Source organism: Lepidochelys olivacea, assembly GCF_965140295.1.
Source record: "Lepidochelys olivacea isolate rLepOli2 genome assembly, chromosome: 8".
NCBI classification, from domain to species: domain Eukaryota; kingdom Metazoa; phylum Chordata; order Testudines; family Cheloniidae; genus Lepidochelys; species Lepidochelys olivacea.
Window position 1 is genome coordinate 63,748,182 of NC_140418.1, and position 15,375 is coordinate 63,763,556.

The 15,375-nt window shown below is 41.8% G+C and overlaps 1 protein-coding gene across 2 annotated transcripts in view; it reads left to right on the forward strand.

The window, feature by feature from the left end:
* The window catches only part of CFH (complement factor H), an 86,306-nt gene extending 71,458 nt beyond the window's left edge, over nt 1–14,848 (forward strand). For both annotated transcript variants that reach the window (XM_084637775.1, XM_084637776.1), the window contains exons 20-23: nt 6,267–6,443; nt 10,150–10,332; nt 11,808–12,008; nt 14,471–14,848. In XM_084637775.1, the coding sequence (XP_084493901.1) occupies nt 6,267–6,443; nt 10,150–10,332; nt 11,808–12,008; nt 14,471–14,484 (575 nt within the window). In that variant the 3' untranslated portion in view covers nt 14,485–14,848. The remainder of the gene's footprint in view (nt 1–6,266; nt 6,444–10,149; nt 10,333–11,807; nt 12,009–14,470) is intronic.
* Nucleotides 14,849–15,375: the final 527 nt, after the last annotated feature.

The following is a 15,375-nucleotide window of genomic DNA, read 5'->3' on the forward strand; positions in this document are numbered from 1 at the left end:
GTTTATCAGCGCCAACCTCAATGCAGTACAAGTGAGAGCATTCCTCCCACTACACAGACTTACCACCCTTACAAGTCTCATAGAGACAGTCCAGACCAGCCCCAAACATCAGCTAGGAACTGCCTGCAGCTGCTAGGTCATATGACAGCACGCACCTTTGTCATTCCAAATGCCCAGATGTTCATGAAGTGTCTTTAGATGCAGCTCACATCTGTCTAGTCCTCTAACAGGGACAGACTAACCAAACTGTTATCACTACCCTTCACAGTAAAGCACTCCCTGGATTGGTGGAAAGACCCATCCAATATCCGAGCAGGCATTCCATTCGTGCAACTGCCACTGATGCTGACTCTAACAATAGATGTCTCCCTAATAGGCTGGGGAGCTCACCTATACAACCACAAGGTTCAGTGCACAAGTGGCCTTTCACAGAAGTGATCCTCCATATCAATGTTTGGAACTAAGAGCTGTCAGGAATGCCTGTGCACACTTTCTGCCTTCCATCAAGAACACCCACACTAAGGTCATGATGGACAATATGACCTATATGTTTTACATAAATCACCAGGGGAGTGCCAGATGTCCCTCCCTCTGCACTGAAGCACTCAAACTTTGGAATTGATGCATCCATCACAATGTGCTTATCTCAGCTGTCTATGTACCAGGGATACAGAACTTGACAGCTGACAGTCTCAGTTGGAATTTTTCTCACGACCACGAAGGGCAACTGAACTCAGAGGTGCTTCAAAATATATTTGCCCTTTGGGGAACCCCGACTATGGATCTCTTCGCTACTTACCGAAACAAGAAATGTCCTTGTTATTGCTGCAGGGCCAGTCCGGAGAAACATTCACTGGGAGATGCCCTCTTCCTCCCATATGATGGGAACCTCTTGTATGCCTTTCCCTGGTTTCCTCTTCTATCCAAGGTACTGTTGAAAATTCAATGAGACAAAGGGAGAGTTATCCTGATTGCCGCCTCCTGGCCAAGACAAGTCTGGTTCCCTTACCTGACACAGATGGCAATATGTTCTCCAGTTCCTCTTTGACCCATTCCTTACCTGCTCTCTCAAAACAATGGGCTGATCCTTCATCCCAACCTGCAGGTCATCTGTCTCCAGGCTTGGCTCCTTCTTGGATCCAAGGCTTAGAGGCAGAATGCTCTGACAAGGTGAAAGATATGTTTCTACACAGCTGAAAGTTGACCACTCGATGTACGTACCTAAAAAATGGAAATGATTCCAAGTGTGTTGTCATTATAAGCACATAGACCCAACTTCATCTTCCCCTCTCTTATTTTACACGACATTTTAGACCTCAAGAGGTCAAAACTCTCACTCAGCTCCCTTAAGGTACATCTCACATCAAAAATGGTTTCCAACACCAAGTAGATGGATACTCAGTGTTTGATCACCTGCTGATACATAGATTCCTTAAGGGCATTGGGAATCTCTTCCCACATGAGACCACCTACTTCAGCCTGGGATCTTAATCTAGTTCTCAGGGCTTTGATTAGACCTCCCTTTGAGCCCATGGCAACTTGCTCTCTCTTACATCTGTCCATGTAGGGGCGACAGGTTTGTATAATTTTTGATGGTGCCCAGAATGGGTTCAAGTCCCAACCCACCACACCTGCCTAAGGCTCTGGGAGGGAGTTTAGGTGCGGGAGGGAGTTTAGGTGCGGGCTCTGTGAGAAAGTTTGGGTGCGGGAGGGGTGTGAGCTCTGGGATGGAGTTTGGGTGCTGGGTGCAGGCTCTGGGCTGGGACAGGGGGTTTGGGGTGCTGGGTGTGGGAGCAGGTTTGGGTGCTGGGTGCGGGCTCTGGGCTGGGACAGAAGGAGGCAGGTGCAGGGCATGGGGCTGGGGATGAGGAGTTTGTGGTGCAGCAAGCAGGCAGCCTCAGAGCTGGGGACCAGAGAGGACTCCCCCTAGCCCTCTCCCCACTGGCCGGCTGCTGCTTAGGAGGTCCAACCAGGATAAGCCCCCTCCCCCCCCGGAGCCGACTCGGAGTCGCCTGCTGGGGTGTGTGTGGAGGGGGGGTGCCATGCACCTCCTCCCCTCCTCTGGCGAAGCAGCTGCCTCAGCCTGCCCCTGGTGCCACTCCCTTGTAGCCGGCAGCAGCCAGTGAGGGAGCGCAGCGCAGAGCTCCAGGGGGCAGCCCCCTGCTCCCCAGGGCAGGCAGGGACACTCAGAGCAGGAGACCTGGCCCCGATCACTGGCGGAGGCAGGCCTCCTGGGCCCTGAATTTGCTGGAGCCCAGGCACCACAGGCCCATACAACTCGCCACCCCTGTATGAAGGCAGCATTTCTAATTGTATCACCTCAGCTAGGCACACAGGAGAAATAGCAGCCCTGATGGCACACTCACCATACATGGTCTTTTTTAAAGTCAAAGTAACTCTGAGGCCACATGCCAAATTTCTCCCTAAAGCTGCCTTTGCTTTCCTTATATGAATATGGATCAACAGATCCATTTTCCTGTTTTTTCCCCAAAACTACATTGTGACATCAGGGAGGCGCTTCTGCATATGCTAGATGTTAGAAGAGCACTACCCCTCTACTGGGACAGAGCTAAGGACTTCAGGAAGTCCCCATAACTCTTCCTTTCACTCACGGAAAGATCCAAACACTCAGCAATATCGGTTCAAAGACTATCCAAATGGGTCTCTGGTTTCATTAATCGCTGTTATCAGGGGAGCAACCTGCTGCCTCCATCCGGAGTCCGTATGCACTCCATGAGGTCAATTTCTACCTCGGTCACAAATCTTGGAAATCTGCAGAACAGCAACTTGGGCCTCTGCCAGCACTTTCGCAGAACATTATGTGATCACTGGAAATGCAGTCTCTGATGCCATCTTTGGCTCCGCAGTACTCTTTGTAGTAATAGACTCCACTCCAAAGTCCCAACCTCCAGTCGTGGTGGGTACTGCTTGGGAGTCACCTACAGTGGAGCATCCATAGAGACACTACTCAAAGAAGAAGTTACTCATCTTGTGGAGTAATGATGGTTCTTCGAGATGTGTCCCCCAATGGATGCTCCCTCCCCTCTACTTCAGAGTTCTCCATAAGGGATCTGCAGTAGAGAAGGAACTGAGCGGGGTTCGCCTGCGCAGTGCTAGGTAGCCTCAAGGCAGACCATGAGGGAGGGAGAAAACATGTGCTGGCTCACAGACGCATAGACTCATAGATATTAAGGTCAGAAGGGACCATTATGATCATCTTGGCTGACCTCCTGCACAATGCAGGCCACAGAATCTCACCCACCCACTCCTGCAATAAACCTCTCACCTATGTCTGAGCTATTGAAGTCCTCAAATCATGGTTTAAAGACTTCAAGGTGCAGAGAATCATCCAGCAAGAGACCCATGCCCCATGCTGCAGAGGAAGGTGAAAAACCCCCAGGGCCTCTTCCGGTCTGCCCTGGAGGAAAATTCCTTCCCGACCCCAAATATGGCAATCAGCTGAACCCTGAGCATGTGGGCAAGATTCACCAGCCAGATATCCAGGAAAGAATGATCTGTAGTAACTCAGATCCCACCCCATCTGGACACTCAATGTATGCCTAATGGACACTGCTACCAAAAATCTCTGAATAGAGGCGCAAAGGCGCAGATACACCTACAGTGGAGCATCCATAGGGACACACATCTTGAATTACCATTGTTACTGCACAAAGTGAGTAACTTCCTCCTATTTTGCATTCTGCAGGACCTGAGTGAATACTCATGAACTAATGCTACATATACTTAGTGAGGATATGTCTTGCAGTTCCTTATGCTGCACTGCCTGGAATCTTTGGACCGATTAAGTGGTCAGCCATAGTTCTTCATGCTGTCTCTTTCCTTCTGGGAGTGCTGGCCTCTCTGGAACTGAGGAACAGTTAAATACAAACAGTTGTTTGATATTTGGCTACCCAACCAAAGTAGATTTATCACATCCCTACTGTCCAACTTTATCTTACTAAGAAGCATTTGGTTTTGGTCTGCCAACTTGTGGCCAGAACTGAGAGCAAACTTCACCAAATAGTGTAGACCCCATCTGGTGTCTGGACTCCCTGAGTATGCTTCTTGCACATTATCATTGCTGGAACTCATACCATAGTATATTGCTAGTATGTTGGCAGCCATTTTACTAGCTGAACCAAACCATTAGTAGCTGTAGTGACCTGATTCAGATAATATTGCTCTTTGTATTTTACATTTTTATCCCCTTCTGGGAGTTTTATGCAGGAGTCAGTCCCACCCTTTCACTGTGACTCAAGCTGGGGGTTGGGGAGTTGGTGGTACTCTCTTAATCTCTACTTTCTTGGTACACCAAGGCGAGATGTTACTCTCAGGAGATTCTGCAGATGCTCAAAACAGGATTGCCTCACAGTGTGGTTTTCATATACCTTTGGGCAGGGCTGGGTTAAGAACCTACTCTACAGGTTAAGAGCCTACAGGGCTGGGTTAAGGAACCTACTCTCTGGCTCTCAGGGTCCTATGTTGACATCAGAAACTCAACCTTCATTAAAACATATTGGTTCTAGTCTGCATGGTTTTGAAAATATTCAACTGAACATAACTGGTTTTGTGATGTCTGCATGAGTCTGCAGCAAGAGCCATTAGAGTCAGGAAAGAATCCTTCTGACCCCAGAATTAGGGCTTAGAAGTTGAGGGGGGAGAAAGCGGTGGCTATCTCCTAAATGCCATCCATTCTCTGTTGACTGTACAGTTCTGTGATACTCTTTTGGTTATTTTACCTGCTTTGATCACCAGTGAAATAGTTGGACATCTGAGCCAACCCCATTTAGATTCACAAGGTATTCACCCCACTTAGGAATATTGTTCCAAGCTAAGCGCAGAACCAGGCAGGCATCTTGGCATCAGTTACACTCATTCAGTTATTTTTATGGTTTTCCTCACGATCTTTACTTTAGTTTTCCATGTGAAATCTCAGAGTGTGAAGCATATAAAATAACCCTTCCCTCCCCCCCAAAAAAGTGCTGACTGTGACACAACCCAATTTGAGCCCTGCTTCCCATCAATTGTTTTCTGCCAGCTGGCCAGGAGATACAGTGCATTTAGCTAAATGGTAATATTTCCCCCCCATCCAGTTGCTGAAATTGCTGTCTGTACCTCCTTCCCATTATTGCAACCCAGATTGAAATAGGAACTAAACAGCTAAGGGCTGAAGCTCAAAAAGAAAGACTCTTCTCACCTATGCAAATACAGTTGTCCTGTACCCTTAGCTGCTTGTCCTTTCAGGGAAGGTGCAGCATATGCTTATACACCTCTCCACTAAGTCATATTGGCCCTGCTCTGCCCAAGTTGGACTGCCTAGCTTTTGGAGAGCTGCCAATTTTGTGAAGCCCTTGCATTCAGTGCAGCCACAGATCCAGGACCTTCACTGATTCCAGTGCCAATATCTGTTGGGAAAGGAGGTAGTCTGTCAAGCAGGTAGGTCATTTGCTGATCCTGAGGCTGTAAATATATATAAACAGTATCTCATTCTACTAGCCAGCAGTGCTACTGACACAGAACAGTCAAAAGAGGATGATGATTTGATGCTCCAAGGGAGAAACTCAGCTCCGCTCTGCTCTTTTTACAATGATTATTTAATCAGAGCTGACACTGGCAACTAACACTCTGCAAAGTCTCCTCATGGATTTGAGAATCATTAGTCGGGCACATGTTGGAGCTGTGTTGTCAGGGGCCAGAATGAAAACTGGAAAGGCAAGTGGCTCCTGCAAAGACACTCCTTTCCTCTGGCTAGTCACCTGAGAGTCAAGGATTTGGAGTCCTGAAGGCCCTACCATGTTTGATTGGAAGGGGAACAGAAGAAATTATTGAAGAAGCTTACACGGCTTTGCCCTTGTTATTTCTGTGGGAGAACTTGGTAGAGTCTAGTTGGCATAGCCACCTCAGCCATAGAGCATAAAGTCCGAGTGAGTTAGGGAGGAAGAGCACAATATGATATGTAGAGAGCTGGCTGGAAAGTTACAAACAGAATAAAGATTGATTTGTCAAGCATTAAATGTTTTCCAGAAACTTGATAATTTTGTTTGACTTGCATCTTAACCCATCCATGAATCTTAACACAAAACAATTCACTATCGGATAGCCTTTTTGTCACCTCCCTACAATTTAAAGTGTTCTGTTAAACAGGACTGGTTAATCACTAGAGGATTTGAATAGAATTTTCATACAACTAATGGAATACCATAAGTGCTAACCTGATGTCCTTCATGGGAATTTGTCAGTGACTGTGTTTTCATATGTCTTTTCAGATATGAGATGTGCACCTGCACCAGAGATTCTTTATGGTAAGATTCTAGGTGCTAAGCAGCGAAGGTATTTCCCTGGCGAAAGGGTGCGTTATCGATGTACACAAGGTCTGAGCCTTATTGGGTCTCTGACGGTAACATGTAAGCAAGGGAAGTGGTCCCAACCACCAGAATGCAGAGGTATTTTACTTTCCTATTTCTAAAATAGCCCACTAGTGATGATATTGTTAGAATCAAAAACTTCACTCTCATTCAGAAGCGTTTGCTTTCCTGTATCTCTTCTTTTAATGCACAATTTTATGCTCACTCGAAAGCCAGAAAGCAAATCTATTTCTAGTCTGTGATGTTCTTGGCAATGGTCATGTGGAGCGTTAATGATAAAATTCTCACATAGGCTCTGGCCCTCAGCTCCTTATTCAAGCAAATCCTCAGTGGATTTCAACGGGAGTTTGGCCTGAGTAACTTCTGAGTAAAGGCTGAGGGCCAAATTTTGCCACCCCTACTCATGTTGAGTAGTTAACATTGACTTCAGTGTACCTAGTGAAACCCACACACCTCCTGGGTGTGGTGCTCTTTCCCTCTCATGGCACAGGGACCACTTAGAGATTAATGAGTCTGCTACAGCCTTAGCTAAGAGCCATATGGCTTTTACCTCATGCCATAGAGGCTCATGCATTTAGCTCCTGAGGTCCCAGGTTTGATCCTGCCAGCCGATGACCGGGGTCTGTCAGCATTTCACTAGTCTGATGTTAGGCCTTCAGGATTTGACCCACAACATAATGTGAATAAGGTTGCATGATGGTGCTCTTTTTTGTATTTTCTAGGACCACAGTTTCACTACCACTTCCAGATGAGCTAGACAATACACAAGAGACAATTAGTGAAATGCCCACTCCATTGAAGTCAGTGGAAAAAACTTTGTTTGACTTCAGTAGGACCAGGATAACACCACATATCATTAAGCTTCCAGAAAAAAAGTGATGTCACTCTACTGGTTCATTTTTTTTGACATACCAGGATTTCATTGGCTGTCTGGGTGAATATGAATATTAAAAAAAAATCTGCAGAGTAACAGCACCTTTTTCTGAAAGCCAAAACTGTGATTCTAAAAACTAACTAGATACTAATCTGCAACAATTGTTTACATTGATTGGTACTATGACTAAGGCTAAGATTATGACATGGAGATCACAGAAGTCATGGAATCCGTGACTTTCAGAAACTTCTGTCACATTTTCTGCTTCAGCCTCAGGGCAATGTAATGTAGTAATGGCAGAAAAAATTGTGAAATACATATATGTTAACATGCGTTATTTCTAAGGCTGTCAAACAATGAAAAAATTAATCACGATTAATCACAAAACTAAAAACATCACAATTAATCCTAGTTTTAATAGCAGCCCTCTAGAATGGTGGTTGAAGCATGAAGGGGCCTATGAAAGTTTAGCATTTCTGGCATGTAAATAACTTCCAATGCCAGCTACAACAGTGCTATGTGAATGCCTTTTCTCACTTTCAGGTGGCATTGTAAATAAAAAGCAGGCAGCATTATCTCCCGTAAACGTAAACAAACTTGTTTGTCTTAGCGATTGGCTGAATAAGAAGTAGGACTGAGTGGACTTGTAGGCTCTAAAGTTTTACATTATTTTGTTTTTGAGTGCAGTTATGTAACAAAAAAAAATCTATATTTGTAAGTTGCACGTTCATGATAGAGATTGCACTACAGTACTTGTATGAGGTGAATTGAAAAATACTATTTCTTTTGTTTATCTTTTTACAGTGCAAATATTTATAATAAAAATATAAAGTGATCACCATACACTTTGTATTCTGTGTTGTAATTGAAATCAATATATTTGAAAATGTAGAAAAAAATCCAAAATATTTATAATACATTTAAATTGGTATTCTATTATTGCTTAATGGGGCAATTGAATCTGCGAATAATCACTATTAATTTTTTTAATTGAGTTAATCTGTTTTGAGTTGTTTGTGTGAGTTAACAGTGATTGACAGCCCTAATTTCATTTTAGCAAAAATATTTATGCAGATAGTACATTTCTAAATAAAGCCTTAAGGTCAGAGGAATAAGGGAGGAATGTTAATATATATAAAATCAGAGTTTTAGCTGAAAATATTCTTATGCATTTACTGTATTTTAAATAGTCATTAAATAATTATACAAAGTCTTAATGATAGAGGCATAAAGGAGAAGTGTTAATACATATATAGAATGCTGTACTTTTAGTAGAATATATTCTTTTTATGCAGTTAGTGCATTTCTAAATAGTCATTACATAATTTAATCATTCATCAATAATTCTTTGTGGAATTGTATAATCAACTTTATTTAGAATTGTACTAACTGCATACATTTTTTTTGTAAAAATAATTCTCTATATATTCTTCTATAGAAATGTACTATTAAAAATATTTTCCTCTAAGAGTGAGGAATATTCATGTTCACCTGTGTCTTAACACTTCTTTATTTGGCCATTACTAAGATTTCTGTAAAACTGTCATTTTTCTCTCGAGATGCATGTTAGCCTCTCTATTTTTCTGTTAAAACTTTGCATACTTTTTTACTAGACTTTATTTAGAATTGCACTAAATAGATAAAATGTTTTCTTGCCAAAATGAGGAAAGGGCAAGAAACATATTTCTTTAATTCTAATGCATCTAATAAGAGTAAATTAAATAGAAAGGCAAAACTTTCTTTCAAAATGGCCACCAGTGCCAGAAATGCACAATTCTAAAAATGAGATCTAGGGATGAGACATAAGGCAAAAGAAGCAGGTCATAAAGCAAAAAAGGGCTCAGGGAAACCTGTCAAATTATAAGATCAGTACAAGTAAAGCTTTTTTACTACCCATGTTAATTTGTAGCCTTAGCGTTTTCAAAATTTTACCTTGTTTATCCTAGTCCCTTTCTATGAGAAGAGAAACAGAGAGAGGAAATGGCAGCTGGCATTTGAAAGTACATTTCAGATTATGAGTTTGGCTTCTCTATTAATTACTTTTAAAATCCACCTCACTGAGGGACCTTTCCAAAGGGCAAAGCTTAGCTACATTTATGAGTTCATCAATTATAGGGACATCAAGAGGCTTTCCTGTCCTCAGATTCATTCTTTCCTTTCTCCCCTCATTTTTTGTACTATTCACACCCATTTATCTCTCTAGTGTTATTCTGCGTTTCATATTCCACTCCTTTGGTGTGTATTATCCCAACTTCTATTTAGCGTGCATCCTCTTATCATTATTTTATCCTCAATCTCGCTCTTCTATCAATATTTAGATACTATGGTAATGTCATAATTCACAATAGTCTGAGACAAGTGTTGGGTGCATCCAACACTCTACATGGTAATATGGTCATGGAGAGAGTAGGTACTGTACATGGATGCACTCCTCAGTGATAAAAAGCAGGTTGATTGGTCCACATGAGCCTGAGGAGGAGAGGAGTTGGGCCAAAGCCTCTCACTTTCCATTTCCCTGCTAGTCAGTGTTTAAGGCAGAATGGTGGGATTAGTAGGGCAGAGATGATTGACCCAAAAGATCTCAAACTAACCTACATTCTCTGCTTGAAAAGCAACCTGGAATTGGGTCTTCACAAAGCTGGAGTAGCTAGTTACCTATTTTGTCATCAGTTCCATAGTGTTAGTTGTTAATAAACAAATATCATGCTGCTTCAACTATAAAGCTAAAACTTTCAGTCTTTTGTGTTCAGTTCCAATATCAGGCTCATTCTTTTTTCACATTTCCCTTGGGATTTTTCCAGTTCTGCCAGAGTATATTGATAGCGGTGTTGTGTAATGTTTGTGATCTTACAGCATTTACTGTAAATAATTGCTGATGCAAATATTCTCTATTTCTATACTTACTTTTAGAGGCTGCTGGAAAGTGTGGGCCCCCACCTGTTATTGATAATGGAGACACCATTGCCTTTGCACAGCCAGTGTATGAATCAGGTTCAACCGTGGATTATAGATGCAAAAGTTTACACAGAATGAGGGGACTTCAATTTGTTCGCTGTGAGTTTGGCCAATGGACAGATCCACCAGTTTGCTTAGGTAGGTACAGAAATCTAATATATGAAAAAGAACTGTGATGAGTATATATTTTTCATATTATGAGCCCAATTCTGATGTCACATGTACTGGCGTAACACCACATTAATTCCATCAGTCTGAATGGAGTTACTCCTGGTTTAGACAGGAATATGTTAGGGGAAGACTCTCCTTCTTTTTAGGGATATCACTGCAGATTTTTTTTAAAAGATCTGGAAATGGTGAACAGCCATGCCATTATAAGTATTTAGAATGTACCCCCAAAATAATATCTCAGTTAAAAGCTGTAAAAACCCACTACAATAAACCAATGTTTACTGTAAATGAAAAGATGTAGTCAAATATATTTTTAGTTGAAAAGCTTTCAATTAGAGTAGATGCTATGAACTGCAATTCAGTAATTTACGGAATGGCATGAGGAATATTGGTCATTGCTCTTTAGTGCCAGGAGTAGACATGATGATGGCATGAGCAGCAGCGGATTCCGCTTTTGCCTAGAGGGTGCTCTAAGAGCATAAAACTAATGTAGTCTGCTCTACACCTGTGTCTTTCTAACCTCCATATGCTCAGAGTGAGCCTGGTCTACACTATCACGGTAAATCGATCTAACTTACACAACTTCAGTAACTAAAATTGATGTAGTTAGATCCACTTACAGTGGTGGCTACACTGTATTGTGTTGACGGGAGAGCATCTCCCGTCGACTTCCCTTATGCTTCTCAGGGAGGTGGAGTACACAAAATGATGGGAGTGCACTCTCCCATCAATTTAGCGTGTCTTCATCAGACCCCCTAAATCTACACTCGTTGCATTGATTGCAGCAGTGTCGATCTACTGGTAAGTGTAGACATGCCCTCATGAGAGAATGGCTGGAGTATATTGTGGTGCAGTATTCCAAAGCTGTGCAACTGCTTCTGTGTAGTTCCTAAATTATGGTGAACTTATCTTGTTGGCTGGTTTGTCCTGGACCTGACTTCACACATCGGGAATCACTTGACATGTCCCCTTTCTCTCCTGCCATGTCACCTATACAAAAGGGATGGGGGATGACAATGGGGAGCCTGATTTGCTAGCTTTATGCCAGCAAAGAGCATCCTTCCACGTGAAGAGTATTCTGTTGGCCAGGTATGGTTAGGTTGTGGCCCATTTGAATTAGCTGAGTGGCACAAAGGGGCCACATTGTAAAAAGGAATCAAATCTTCTCTCTCTCTCTGTTCATCTAGCCCCTGTCTCCTCTCTGTCCCTTCCCACAATATCACACTGTTTGGTGTGAAAGCCTCCTTCTCTAGAGTTCCTTTGTGTTCTCTCAGCCATACCATCTCTCCTTTACTTTTCAAATCTTGTCTGAAAATATTTCCCTGTTTTATTTAACTATGTAAAGCTTTTGGGGACAGGGTCAGTGTCAATACAGTTAGTGAATCAAATTTCCAATAATAGACCCACATGTACGTAATGACATTACATTTTTATTTTTCCAGAGCCATGTACAGCATCCCCAGAAGAGATGGAAAAAAACAATCTTGAGCTGAAATGGAGGGAGACCACTAAATTGTATTCAGAAAGTGGAGATTTTATTGAATTTGTCTGTAAAAGGGAATATATGAGGGATCCAACATCTTCTGCATTTAGAGTAGAGTGTATGGAGGGGAAATTAGCATATCCTAAATGTAAGAAAAGAGGTAAGTAATCTCCAATTAAACTACAGTACTGGTGAATCATCTGACTAAAAGATGGCTTAATTTTTACTGAGGAATTCTAGGGTTTAAAAATACAAAAATGTATGGCAGAGTGGCACTATTGTGATGATACCATATAAACTCATGGGAAAGCATGGATCCTGACCCAGACCTCTTGCAATCTAAATAGACATGACAAATGGAGGTAAAGAGATGCAGCTTGCAAGCAAAGTGACCACACTACTACTTGACTTGGGACAATCACCCTCTGCCATCTGGGCTTCTGTGGGTTACAGACAAGACAGAAAAACTTTGCAAATGTCGAGGCTTACCCAACTTCTCTGGCTGACCCAGTTCCTCACTTCCATTGTGGTCTGCACTCCTTTGATATCCCTCTGAAGCTGATTTTTAGCTCCTAAATCCTTGCTTCAGCAAGCACTGTGAACAGGTTACATGTTAGGCAAAGCTCCCCTAATCTCCTCTAGTTCCTAGGAAACTTTCTGATCCATGGGAGTCAGTTTGCTTGTCACCTCATTTATCTGCCTTGCCGGTCCAGAGTGGGAGTGTTGCAGCTGGCCTTCTCAGTCTGCCCAGATACTTTGTAGCTGCTGCCTGAAGAAAGATTTAGGCCATGTCTATACTTACAAGCTGACAGCGGCACAGTTGTACCAACACAGCTGTGCCGGTGTCAGAGGGCTTGTGTAGCCTTGTTATGCAGGTGGAAGAGAGCTCTCCTGTCAACATAAAACTAGCTCAATGAGATCTCTCATTGGCATTGCGCTGTGCATGTGTGCGCTTATAACAGCAAAAGTTATGTTGCTCAGCGGGTATTTTTTCACACCCCTGAGTGACAAAATTTTACCAACATAACTACTAGTGTAGGCCTGGCCTTAGACTGCATGTCATCTCTCAGTCCTTTCTGGTAAGCCTCCCACTGTTGATTCAATACCTTTTGCAAAGTCTCTCGCTCCTGTTTGTGCGCTATTTTAATTCCTTTTGGCCATCTTTGACTTTTCGCTTTTTAGCCTAAGCCTTTCGCCAATATTCAGGGTCTTCCACTTTTTTTATGTTGGGAGGAAAAAATCGGTGTAGTGTCAAGTAGTTCCATGACACAGCCCTTGTTATTTACAAAGAATGGACACAAAGTCCTGTTTCTCTGAACTGTTGGCTCAGACAACAGGAGGTAGTTTCCTTGCTCACAATTCCAAGCCTACCTGTACATTCACCAATCTGACCAAAAAGATCTTTTCTGTCAGGGCCATGCTACCAGAACTTGTATTGCTGTCTCTCCATAGCTTTCTGGCACACTCACACATACACACGTGCGAGCGCACACTCCCTTTCTTCATCCCTCATTTAATCCCCAGCCCTCCTATTGTCAATCCCTAGAGAAACTACTCAACCAGAATTGCTCTAGCTTTTTCCCAGACCTTGCGTATGGTCTAGTCCATGGGCAGTGGTTTCCATTGTGTCAGCTATCACTAGACAAAGGGGTATGTAACTGCTTCCTCATTTAGCCTGAATGAAAGATGAGTTTCATTCCCATCAGATTCACTGAGGTCTGTGACTGGTCATAGATCAGGCCTGCTTACTGCAAGCTACTCTATCTCCACTACAACAATACTATCAGTACTATTGATGGAAAAATCTATTTTGTCTTACATCATTCTAGTTCTCCTGTCTTCTGATAAAGAAGAATCATAATTGCTGATCTTCTTCCCATATTAGGATAACTATATCATTGTGGCAATTCCCACATCACCTTTCGTAAACTGGTGTGAGAAATGACACCTCCTTTATAGAATTATGGGAACAGAAGCAAATAATTCATGCATACATATGAAGAAGGCTGGCTGGAAGCAGCTGATAAGTAGTCATGGAACTAAACAGGTTCAAGATCCCTGTTCCAAAAATTCCATCATTTGCTAATAACTACACCATGGATACTGATAAACTACAAAAAGAAAAGGAGTACTTGTGGCACCTTAGAGACTAACCAATTTATTTGAGCATGAGCTTTCGTGAGCTACAGCTGTAGCTCACAAAAGCTCATGCTCAAATAAATTGGTTAGTCTCTAAGGTGCCACAAGTACTCCTTTTCTTTTTGCGAATACAGACTAACACGGCTGTTACTCTGAAACCTGATAAACTACAGTAATATGTATTAAATCAATGTATGGTTTTCTGTGCTACTTTTAAGTTTCAATTCAAAGAAAGTAATTGTTTTTAATATGAAAAGTAGTTGAACCACTGCTGTTCAGGAATAACTGCAATAATATTTGATGGAGTTTGTTCCCATTTACTTTCCAAAAAAGGTTAAAGCCATCCAGTATGAGTTTTATGCCATTCTGTTGAAATAAATATTCTGTTCCTGTGCAATCCATAGGGGATTTGCATGTAATATTTGTTTAAAAAAATTGATGTGTACTACACTGATTTTCTAGTGTTTGTTCTTTCTTTGACAGGTACTTCAGGATAAATAAAAAGAAGCATCAAGCAGATAATTTTAACTCAGATCTGAGGATCAAAATCCATTGACCAGTTATTTGTAATGTTCAGACATTATGTCCTTTGTCAGTATTTTAGCTTAAATTGATTGACTGAACGGATACACGTACTCTTTTTTATGGTTGGTCACAATGGTTTAAAATTAAACCATTAAAATTAAACCATTGTTAGCTGTTGGTGGTCATTCTTCCAGATGTTTTAGTCCATGCGACCAAAAAATGATCCTCTCATCTAGCACAGTTGTACAGAAAACATTGACTTGTCTGGTTAAAGTTTAAACTCATAGTCTTAATTATTTTTCCTTTTTAAAATTAAAGATTTGTATGTTTCATTTACCACTCTTCTTAAAAAGTCTGTTATTTGGACTTGTTTGGGTTTTTTATTAACATCATCATCTGAAGTAAAGCAGGAAGGAATCTTAGGATTTGTAGAAAAATGGAGAAAAAGATGAAAGCCTGCAGCTAATTTGAAAAGCAACATGATACATACATTTGGCAGTGTGTGAATAAATTCTCTATTCCTATTTTCCACTGTATGCAATAAACTGGAAATTAGACTAGTGCTGTGACAGAGATGAATCATTATCAGAATCCACACAGACAAATAAATGAAGATAAAGTGAATATTGAGGGGATGCTATATGTAGGGAATGGATCAAATTCTGGACCTGTGGCATACACAAATAAGCACACGTACACTATAAAAGCTGAAAAAACTGTGCATGTATTTTCCCCAAAATTATGTGAACATTTTTCACATTATTGCAAGACTGCCTGTAGCACTTATGTTACTGATTCTCCTAGTGGAATCCACAATCCAAATTTAGTCACTCAGGCTCCCTATTCAATGCACGGGAAGAGTC